The 11,389-nt window shown below is 50.1% G+C and overlaps 2 protein-coding genes across 2 annotated transcripts; one reads left to right on the top strand and one right to left on the bottom strand.

The window, feature by feature from the left end:
- The first annotated feature begins 1,055 nt into the window (after positions 1–1,055).
- LOC119298892 (putative RING-H2 finger protein ATL71) lies at positions 1,056–1,977 on the top strand. The gene has a single exon (XM_037576196.1). It carries the CDS (start codon positions 1,470–1,472, stop codon positions 1,899–1,901), a length of 432 nt encoding a protein of 143 aa, XP_037432093.1. The 5' UTR covers positions 1,056–1,469; the 3' UTR covers positions 1,902–1,977.
- A 243-nt stretch (positions 1,978–2,220) lies between these two features.
- LOC119298890 (methyl-CpG-binding domain-containing protein 11-like) lies at positions 2,221–7,214 on the bottom strand. The gene is made up of 3 exons (XM_037576195.1): positions 7,049–7,214; positions 3,807–3,948; positions 2,221–3,697 (listed from the first exon to the last, which is right to left on the bottom strand). Exons 1-3 carry the CDS (start codon positions 7,124–7,126, stop codon positions 2,610–2,612), a joined length of 1,308 nt encoding a protein of 435 aa, XP_037432092.1. The 5' UTR covers positions 7,127–7,214; the 3' UTR covers positions 2,221–2,609.
- Between the last annotated feature and the right edge of the window lie 4,175 nt (positions 7,215–11,389).

Raw genomic sequence — 11,389 nt, 5'->3', positions numbered from 1 at the left:
GGACCAGTCATGGAACTCGGGATGAGGCTGGAGTCGACGGTGCCGTCCACGTGGTCGATGAGGTGAACTCCCGGAACACGAGGGAAAATACGTCTTCCACGTGTAGTAGGAGGAGTCCGCCTGCGAGAGACAAACCGGCACCCACTCGAACATGTTGAGGTTGCGGATGTCATTGACGTCGGAAGGGTTGGCATCGGCAAACGGGTTGGAGTTGGTTGACGTGGAGGAGGTGACGGATGACATGGCGAGGCAGGTAGTAGCAAGGCGTGGCAGCGGCGGGCGATGCGGCTTGCAGGATGGCAGCAGCTAGCGAGCGGATCGATCAATGCATGCGGTTGGCGGGGTGCATGCGGGATTGGGCGAAACGGACTGGTGGCAGCTAGCGAGCAGATCGGTCAATGCATGCGGCTGGTGGGGTGCGTGCGGGATTTGGGGAAACGGACTGGTGGCAACGAGCGAGCGGGCGATGCGGCGTTGCGGGCTAGCGATTAGCGAGCGGATGACGGCTGGCATTGGCGAATCGGGCACTGCAGCGGGCATTGGCAAGCTCGGCTGTAGCTGATTGGGCACTGCAGCGGGAGGAGCACGCGCGGGGCTGGCGGGGAGAGGCTAGCAACGGGCGTTGGCGCGCGCGGTTGCAGCGGATCGGGCAGCGCGGCAGATGGATGGGCACACACGGGGCTGGCGGGGAGGCGGCGACGCGAAGGAGGCGCGCGGCGGCGACGGCTGCAGCGAAAGACTAGGGGTAAAACCTAAAAACTGATACCATGTATGATTGCACGATGTGTTGCTCTCCATGCATAGACACACACGTATATATATAATATACAAAGGTGGGTCACGGACCTTAACTATACAAAAAACTAGGAGACAAGCCCAATGCACATAATACATATACTCAACACTATCAACAGCGCATGCTTTCAAAACATTATCTTGGATGAGCTTATTTTTCTTTGTTTTCGCTAGAGGATAGACACATAGTTGCTAGTTTATTTTAAGGTGGTAAAACATTGCTGGTTTCCTCAGCATCTCATCCACGTCGCCACTCTGTTTTCGCGCACCCTGCTCAACACGTCTGAACTCGATCGATCAGCAGGCCCGAGTTGACCCGCCGGCGGCGTGCCCCGCGCGACCGCGGCCCCTCGGGCGGCCGCGAGCCGTTCCCATTCCTGAATAAAGAAAGAGGAGGAAGAGAAGCCGAGTTCCTCGAATGGTAAGCAGGCGTTGACCAGAGCAGAGTGGATCACATCGCCACCGCCACCACCACCGCCTGATGATTGCTCGAAAGATAAACACATCCCATCCGATCAGATAGCTTATAATCTTCCATACTGATGCGGAGACTGATTAGCGGCCGTTGACTTTGCTTGGCGCGCGCGGCGGGCCTCGGGCTCGGCTCAGCTCATCTCGCTCGCCGGAGTCTGGGCGAGGACGGACGCCGGGGCCGGGGGGCGGGGGCATGTGAAATGGCGGCGCTGGAGATCGCCTTCGCCGCCATCAGCGTCGCGGCCATCATCGCCATTGCCTACTTCCTCCACACGTGCTCGCGGGAGGCCACGCCCGTGCCGATGCCGATGCCGCCCGGCGCGGAGGAGACGGCGGCCGCCGCCGGCGACGTCGAGCTGCAGCAGGCGGGGATGGACGAGGCCGCGATCAGCGCGCTGCCCAAGGTGGTGGTGCACGCGAGCGGCGGGGAAGCGTCCTCGTCGTCCACGAGCTGTGCGGTGTGCCTGGGCGAGTACGACCGGGGGGACGTGCTGCGGGTGCTGCCGGACTGCGCGCACTCGTTCCACCGGCCGTGCGTCGACCAGTGGCTGCGCCTTCGCCCCAGCTGCCCCGTCTGCCGCACGCCGCCGTCCACGCCGGCGCCGGCAGCCGCCTCGCCGAGCCAAACGTGATCTCTTCTTCTTTATTCTGAAACTCTCGAGATGTAAATCAAAGTGCATGTATAGTTCTGTATACTTCACTCAAATATTTTTCGTGGGTATCCAGAAAATCGGTCGCATTCTAAATCACCATGTTTTGGTGATGAGGGCGAGCCAGCCGGAGAGAGAGTCAAAAAACTACATGCACCATCAAATCGGCACATCTCCAAACCATGTACTCCTACTTAACTACATACACACCTTATACAGTCAAAAAAAAAATACATACACCATCAAATATTGGCAGCTTGAAAGAATTCAATTCAGACTGCCTGATGAACGAACTGTTCCATGGAGGATACACAGAAACCCTCATCATTATTCATTGGAGATAAACAGCAAACATACAGAGGGTATTTCAGGTCTAACAACACAATACAACACGGGTACATGATAAACAGACACGGACAAACAGACAACGGTATATATGTCCCTAACATTAACAAGTTAGACAAACAGACGATATGGTGGGGTGGGGTGGGGTACATGTATGTCGCGCCGGGCACGGTGACGAACGCCGGCGATACAAAATGTAACTAAATGCAGAGCCTACTTTACCGGTTCTCATCATCCAGTACCGTCAGACTGGCTAAATTAACATGCTTACCAGAGGCTGATTGATTACAATGCGAATGTTGAATGATCCTAGGAGACGGCGGCGCGGAGGAGGGGGCAGCTGCTTCAGGTGCACTTCACCGTCGAGGCGCCAGGCGACAGCTGCCCATTGTTGACGGCGGACGGCGACTCATTGGTGGCCGCACCAGGTTGGCTGTCTACTGCGGCAGCATCTGATTTGGTTTCGGATACTGCAGCAGGAGCAGGAGCAATAGCTGGCTCGCTGGGAGCAACAACTGAGTTCTCAGTTGGCTTGCTCGCTGGAGGGGCTACTTCCTCTGTCTTCGCCCCCTCCAAACTCACCAGAGGAGCTTCCTCTATCTTCACCTCCTCCGAACTCACCGGAGGAGGGGCATCAGCCTCAGATGGCTTGACATCTTCCTTCTTGTCTTCCACTGCTGGTGCCGAAGCAGCATCAGCCTCAGCTGGCTTAGCATCATCCTTGTCTTCAACTGCTGGTGCCGGAGGGGCATCAGCCTCATATGGCTTAGCGTCTTCCTTGTCTTCAACCGCTGGTGCCGGAGGGGCATCGGCCTCAGCTGGTGCCGGAGGGGCATCAGCCTCAGCTGGCTTAGCGTCTTCCTTGTCTTCAACCGCTGGTGCCGGAGGGGCATCGGCCTCAGCTGGCTTGGCATCTTCCTTCTTGTCTTCCACTGTTGGTGCTGGAGGGGCATCAGACTCAGTAGGTTTGACATCTTCATTCTTGTCCTCCGCCGCTGGTACCGGAGCGGCATCAGACTCAGCTGGTTTGACATCTTCCTTGTGTTCTGCAGGTGCTGGAGTGGAGTCTTCAGGCTTCCCTGCATCTTCACTAGGAGCAGCTTTCACCTCTTCAGCAACTTTCATCTCCACATCTGCGCTTTTTGCAGCATCATTCGCCTCGGCAGGCTTCATCTCCACATCAGTGCTCTTTGCAGCATCAATCGCCTCAGCAACCGTCATCTCCACATCAGTGCTCTTTGCAGCATCTTCACTAGGGGCCTCCTTGCCCGCTTCAGCTTCTTTGTCTTCTTCAGTTTCAGGATCCTCCTTTTTCTCTTGCTTCCCCTTCCTGCCACTTGAGTTCCTACTGCGCTTTGGTATCTTTTCACCCTGAGGGCTATCAAATACCTTCACTTTCTCGCTAATCCGAGCAGAACGCCTTGGGGTATCACCTGTTTGCAAAGCATTTAGATTCCAATCAGATTTGTGCAACCATGGACTCTCTACAGCCAGAGTTATCTAGAGACATATTGAAAGAAAACAAGGGGGAAAGGCATCTACCAGTTGACCAGTCAAACTCCGATGAAGTGGGGCCTCCAGGGTTTGCCTTCAGATAGCTGTTCAGCTGCCTCTTGTTCTTAATTTCCTCTCCAGTTGGTGAAACAAAAACAATCTCAGATCTTCCCCTGCTCTGGGGAGTAAACTGCAATAGTAGGAAAGAGGAGATGTTAGTTGATGCCACCGAATAGAGAATATTGGCAATGGACACGTTAAGTGTATGAAATACATGCTTAAAAAATACATATTTCTAACACTGGAAGCAAATTCACACCCAACAAAACATGTTGGAAATTAGAAAGCGCAGACAGAACAAACCTGTGTACTGCTTAAAGTTTAGTGATAGATTAACAATGTATGAGTGAAGGCAACCATCCTGTGTTTAGGACTTTAGGCTCCCTAATAATGTCTAATGTTACATGGCTAGATCTATTCATATTCAAGCATTGCCGTTTATTATTGCTATCCCATACGATATTCCCACTAATACACAACAAACCAAGTGAGGTAAAATCTCAACTCTAGCCTAATTTAAATAATGTCAGATGTATTATCAAGCACTGTTCCCACTTATACACAATAAAACAAGCAAGGGGGAGTCTCAACTCTAGGTTCACCCTTCTCTCTCAAGTTTTAATTGATTATTCACCACTGCAATCAATGCCATTATTCACCATAGAAGATTCAAGAGGGTAAAAGTTAACAATCTCAAATCTTCCCCAAAAAAAGAGAAATGCATATACCAGATACTTATATATTACAACCAAAAAATGGCATACAATCCCTAACACTTCTGCTTAAGTGATTAGATGCACAGTAAGAAAAACATATCAGGAATATAATTCAGTTGAACAAACACCACTGGAAAGGAAAAAATTCAAAAACTATCCAATTAGGGATTATTTTTGTATATTTCCAGAATTGGTTACATGAACTATGGTTTACCACCTATGCAAGCTAACAATGTAGAGTTACATAAGTTCAACCTACTTCTGGTCTCTGGTCTGTGGATCTAGTTTCAAAGGTGATATTGAACTTCCATGATGTACATTAACAGACTATCTCCAGAAGTTTATGAAAACGAATCATGTCTCACGCATAAGGTTTGCTACTTAATCAATCTTGTTTGACATAGCAAAGCAAAGGCGAGACGCATAAAGGAATTATCTTCTGAAGTTGCAAGAATGCTTCAGTTCAATCTAAGAACTATTGGCATCAGCTCGGACAGTCAGCACCACATATTTCATAAATGAGTCTGAAGTGCACACATTCCTAACACAATGTCTATATTTTTGGAGTGCAGTCGCATATTATATACGTATAAAATGCAAAACCTTCTCAAGAAAGTGAAAACAGAAACACCACACATATGCTAAAAAGAAATATATGAATGTTTTTTTTAATTTCAAACAGAAGGCCCTGAATCTAATGTGAAATCATCTTATCCATCTCAAATCAAGAATCTTTAACTTAGGAAGCTACAAATGATTGGAACCAACATCATAATCATAAATTACAATAATAAAAATACTTGCCATCTAGGCTCTTTCAGAGCTAGAAGTCTAGAACAAAAAAATCACCTTTCAACACAAATTTGGCAATATAAGATATATCCAACGACTGCAAGCCATACCACGTGGCCAATCCTTATGCTACAAAGAGATTATGCCTTATCCACGACACGGTCCAATCATATTATGAAAAGGTAGGTACAAGCAAACCTATAATCAAAAAAGTAACTCCTTACCCTATTAGACAAATTAATTATGATAACATAAAGAGTTATGAAGATTCTGAAGTCACAACCAACTTTTTTCATTGAACCACACAAAACCTTAACATATGTCCTTATTATCCGGGCAGAAAATTATACCAATTGTCATATTATCCGGTGGATAAATATACCAATTGTCGTTATTATCTATCATAATAGAAACAAAACATGCTACAGAAACAACCAAATCACCGCCTAAGCTATTTAATAGATCCTGGGTGCTAGCGTGATCCAGTAGAAAGGCTAGGGAGTCTAACCGCCATAAACACATCCGCCAATGAGCTAGAAGTTGCTCAGTCCAGAAGCTTGGGGAATCTAACCGCCATAAAGACATCCGCTAATGAACAAAGACATGTACCTTGTTGAGATTTGCTGGTGCAACCATAGAAAATCACAAAGGCCATGAAAAAGCCAATGGACTAAGCACTCAAAACACTTGGTCATTGCATTCCCAGCCAACAGGAGAAACTCCAACTAGCATGGCATACCACAGGAGGCCTGTTGAGCCAACATCATGCTTGCAAAAGCGTGCACTGACTCAGTTCAAGCAATTTGTCCTGACAAAATGCCATGTCTAGATACAGCAAAATAAAAAACACAGTCTAACAAAGTTCACCAAAATCACATCGAATCAACTACCGAGTTAAAATGGGGACACTGAATCCAACTAAATGAAGCAGTACAAAACTGCAAATGCAACACAATTCTTCATGTAAACTCAATCAACTGAATCCAACTAAAACGTACAAACAGATGGACATGGAATTAAAATGGGGACACTTGAAGCCAGGCGGCTACTCTCATCCCACAAAGTGCAGCCCAGTTCCATGCCCAGGCAAAGTCGACCAACTGAATCCAATTCCCCGTTTCCTAGCCAGGCCAGGACACAGGGCCAAACCAAGCCCCTACCCCTTAACCACATGTTACCAACAGAATCGAGATTTGGGAATCGGCCCCCACCACCAAGCCGTGGGCCATGGCGCAAGCCCAATAGGCCCCAGGGACGCTAAACGCCCAACACCAACAGACCCGAAAGGGGACGGCACTGTTCACCAACCATTTCGGTGAGCTCACAGCAGGCGCATCCACACAGACGCGCAGCTCCAATCTAGCTCCGGAGAGACTCCGGTAAGACCGAGATACCACCACGAGCGCTGGCCAGCCAGCCATAGCACTAGTCCAATCGCGGCAGTGGTGCCTCACCAACCCCGAGGCGCCCAAACCCTAGAATCTGACCCCTAAATCTGCTAGAACCCTAGACCCCGGAACCGACGATTCCAGCTCGAATTCGCGCCCCACCGCCCGCGTCCCCGCGGCCCGGGGCCCCGACACTCGCGAATTCCGACTCTAGACCGCCCAATTCGACGCAATTCGAACTGGAGCGACGGAACAAAGCACAAGCACCCTCGTGTTAGCCGGTGGGTAAAGCAAAGCAGCTCGACGCGGCGACGCCGAGCCGGGCAGTGGGTACCTTCTTGGTCCATCCCTCGGGCGCGGGCATCTCGACGGACACGAGCTCCTCCGCCGCGTGGTCGCCGCCGGTGGCCATGGCTGCCGAGGCCTCGGGGTTCTGCGCACGCACGAGGAACGCGAGGAGGGGGCGACGGGTGGGGAGGGGGGAAACGATGGACGTGTGGGGATTTGGGGATTTTTATATCGTAAAAGTATCGGCCCCCGTGCTCTGCCGTTCGGTAGATAAACCCTGCGCGCCGACGGCCTACCCGCCGGCCTCGTCCCATGCAGTCACTGACGAATGGGACCACCACTGATGCACCAGGACCGAGCCCGTCTGTCAGTCAGCATGTAGGGTAGTGAGGTAAGCGGTCTGGTACGGGGCCGCTCGTCGGTCAGGACAAAGCGGTTGGGGCGCGGGGAGACGGCCGTCAGGCGCGGGGGGACGGCTGCGCACTTGCGTGGACGTCGTCCATGGACCGCAAACCCTGGCTGCGGCTGGGGATGGCGCTGTGCCCGTGCGGTCCACGGACCGTGTGTACGAAGTGGACGGACCGTGTGTACGAAGTGGACGTGGTGCAAACGGCGGGACTGAGGCCTGGAAAAAAAATCGGATTGCACCGCGCGCAGTTGGAGTCCGGGGTCGCGGGAGCGGGGCGGGGTGGCCTGCTGCGCGACGAATATTCGTCGGGGATGGGCGATGACACGTGGGGCCGGCGCGGGGGCTATCTGCGTGTCATAGGGATGCGTGTCCGCGCCAGCTGCTGCCATGTGGCAACATCGGCGTGGATAAGGCCCAGCGGCTGGTAAAATGAAGGCCAGGAACATGTGCAAGCATGCAACCTGGATTTTATTCCTAGTTATACAAAGTCCACCCTGCAAGAGGAACTTAGAGCAACTCCAACAGCTTGCCTAAAAAAAAGTTCCTGTAAAAGTGATTTTACATGATGGCCATAGAATTTAAGCGAAGTCGTCCTACATCAACTTTCCTCAGTTCCCGTAAACTTCTTTTGTAAATATGATTTTCTTTTTCTATTTTCCCATAAATAAGCATGCAAATGGATAATACATGTAATTACTATCAGTATAATAATGCAACCAATATTATTTTCGAAACACATACTAGACACTACTTTCAAAACCACAACTTATGCAATTTGATTCAACGCTCAAAATCAAATTTGAAGAGAACAAAGCCGACAATCAATTGAAAGTAGACTTAAGAAATGGTTCGAACATGAATATCAAACATGCCACATATGGTTCTCGAAATAATAAAGCATAAATAGTTCAAAGACGGAGATCACTGCTAACTGCCATCGCTATTGCCAGCCCCTGAACCGTACCCATCCATGTTGGATGGTCCGACTAGACCCAGCGTAGGGCCTTCTATACTCTCTTGCATCCTTTTGCCCCGACGACCAATACACCGGCTACGTACTAGGCACCCAGCCACCCAGCCCTCTAAGCGAGATAGACGCATGGGATCCATGAACGTTGTAGCAATGGAAATTATTCCACTAGTAGAAAAAGACTTATTTCTCTCGGTTTCAGAGGACTAAAGGATCGGTACTAAAGGCCCCTCCCCCTATAGTCCTGGTTCTATTACGAATCGGGACCAAAGACGTGGCAGCTGTCTTGAGCTTCACCTTTAGTCCCGGTCGGTAGGATCAACTGGGACTAAAGGAAATTTTACAAAAAAAATATTTTTCCTAATTTTTTAAATTTCTGAATTATTTTATAATTTAGTCTCTAATCACCCCTCATCATTCCAAATCATCTAACTTCCCGGCCGGTCACCCATCCTCTCACTACTCCAACCTGAACACGCTTAACGTTCGGGTCTATTCTGCCTCGTTTCCAAGTCTGCACTTGTTGTTTTCCTCACAATATTAAGATATCAATCCTATTAACCCTCAGGAGTTTAGCTTGAGCATGAAGTCACATGTTTCACTGTTTGAGTTTGAAACTATTATTCTAAAAAACAATAATTATTTAGTGACACTAATATTTCTTGATAAATAGTTTGACCATTGTTTGAGCATAGTTTGACCATAGTTTGACCAGATTTGACCAAGATTCAAAAAAAATTGAAATAATTATTTAGTAACACTAATATTCTTGAATAAATATTTAGTAACACTAATACTTCTTAAATAAGTAGTTTGACCATAATTTGACTACATTTAACCAAAATTCAAAAAAAACTAAAATTTGAGCATAACTTTTTTTCCTTTTAGAATTTGAGGATTCTGAAAATTTGCAAAACGGCCTACGGCAGTCAAAATCGGATGCGGATTTTTGTGTTGAACATTTTGATATATTATACATTTTTTCCGACACTGTATGCAAAAGTTATAGCCGTTTTACTTTTTCATAACATTTTTTTTGCAAAACATGTACAAATTTAAGTTTTTTAATTTTCCTAACTAGTAGATGTAGTAATATAACTACATCTCGAAGGATTTTATTTTTTGAAGTTTTTATCATTTTCTTTTGTTTTTTTTTCAAAATAGAAATGGCGATACGCGGGGGAAGGGGGGGTAGAGTTTGAGACCCGAACCCCTTTAGTCCCGGTTTGAGACACGAACCGGGACTAAAGGGCATCGCACCCTTCAGTCCCTTTAGTCCCGGTTCGTGTCTCAAACCGGGACTAAAGGGCATCGCACCCTTTAGTCCCTGTTCGTGTCTCAAACCGGGACTAAAGGTCTCATTTGAACCGGGACTAATGCCTTTAGCCGCTCGAACCGGGACTAATGCTCACATTAGTTCCAGTTCGTAATGCAACCGGGACTAATGTGTATATTGAGCTATGACCAAAGCCCTGTTTTCTACTAGTGTTCTGAAACCAACTCATAGCAACCACTCAAAAAAATGAAAATGCAACATAAATGCAACTAGACTCAATGACACAAAGATGAGAAAGACACCTACTTACTTCCGGGTTGCCTCCGAACAAATTTCCATTCTTCGTCGATTACCTCTACTGCAGGCTCTGCCCCCCATTCTTAGATTTCTTCAAAGACATTATGTACACCTTCGGCTTCCATCTCTTAGACTTTACGCCGAATGACATGGCGTGTATGGCCATTTTTGCCCACCTCTGCGAGAACTTCGTCGGGGTGGTCCCCAACACGGTGCTCTTCCGCCACTACTTCGTCCCCCGCATCCAACCAGGAGGGGCCCTGTCTGGCTGCGTCACCTGGATCCTGAGGGCCTTGTGCAAGGAGACATACCCAAATGGGACCCACAAGGAGAAGTGGGACGAATGGCGGCACAGGTGGTGCTGGATCATGGAGAAGGAGCCGCAGCCGTTCTGTATGCCTCGGCAAGCGCAAGTGGTCCATCGCGGCAACTGGGGCAACCTCGACCCTTAAGATGGGAAGCTCACAGTCGCAACCACCAGAATCCATCGCCTCAAGGCCGCCAGGCTCGCTCTAGAGATGATCGGGGCCGATTTCCTCCGCCGCCGCATCGCCCCTCTGCAGAACAAAGGGAGGCCGGCTTGGGAGTTCCAGAATGCAGCAGACATCATGTGGCTGCACCCCGGCCTGAATAACAATCTGACGGTGATGCAGCACGCAGATCTCTACCAAAGGCTGTTCCAACTCAAGGCCGACAAGACCAGCAAGGCCGGCAAGGCCGAGAAGGCCGCCAAGCCGTTCAAGTTGCTGGCGGCCATGGTCCCCCTGTGCAACAACTCCGCCCTGACCTTCATCATCGCCATGATGCCGTTGTTCAACGCTCGCGGCCTTGACCAGACCTAGGTCGAGCCAGACGCGATGCGGGTGCAAGAGTTCTTCGACAACTTGTCGGAGAGGCCCATCCGCGAGGAACCGCAGCTCATCCACGACACTACAACTCATCCACGACACCACTGACGAAGAGGTGGCGTACATCGCTGGTAGGGCGGAAGAGGCAGCCCTTGCCGAGGAGGCCGGCAGCGTCGGTTTCCGGGAAGAGGAAGCCGGCGCAGAGGAGGATTTTGCCGGGTGGCAGGAGCTTGCCGAGGAGCACAGCGGCGTCGCCGCTAGGGGGCCCCTCTGCCGAGAAGACAGCCGAAGAGGTGGTTGAAAGGGCAGATGAAGAGGAGCCACACGACGAGCCCTCAGTCCCGGGGAAGAAGAAACGCGTCCTTCGGTGGGTTGGCTCCGACGAGCCAGTCTGGCAAGCCTCTTCGAGCGAAGAGGCCCCCGTCAAGGGAGCGTCCGGCAAGGCCGTGCAGCGGCAAGAGGCCCAGCCGCAACCTGTGCGCCAGACGAGGCGCATGGCCGCGACAGCAAGGGAAGCAGCGGCCGCCGCTTCCGCCTCGGCCAAGCGGCCCGGGTCTCCATCTCCACCCCCTAGCCCGGACTTCATT

Source organism: Triticum dicoccoides, chromosome 5A (genome assembly GCF_002162155.2).
Source record: "Triticum dicoccoides isolate Atlit2015 ecotype Zavitan chromosome 5A, WEW_v2.0, whole genome shotgun sequence".
In the NCBI taxonomy this organism is placed as follows: domain Eukaryota; kingdom Viridiplantae; phylum Streptophyta; class Magnoliopsida; order Poales; family Poaceae; genus Triticum; species Triticum dicoccoides.
Note: the sequence above shows the minus strand (reverse complement) of the source record. Positions and strands in the feature narration are given on the sequence as shown.

Coding starts and splice junctions, on each gene's coding strand:
- LOC119298892 (XM_037576196.1), top strand. CDS start 1,470: ATGGCGGCGCTGGAGATCGCCTTCGCCGCCATCAGCGTCGCGGCCATC.
- LOC119298890 (XM_037576195.1), bottom strand. CDS start 7,126: ATGGCCACCGGCGGCGACCACGCGGCGGAGGAGCTCGTGTCCGTCGAG. Junction 3,949..7,048: donor CCGAGGGATGGACCAAGAAG/GTACCCACTGCC, acceptor CTACTATTGCAG/TTTACTCCCCAGAGCAGGGG. Junction 3,698..3,806: donor GGAGTTTGACTGGTCAACTG/GTAGATGCCTTT, acceptor CTTTGCAAACAG/GTGATACCCCAAGGCGTTCT.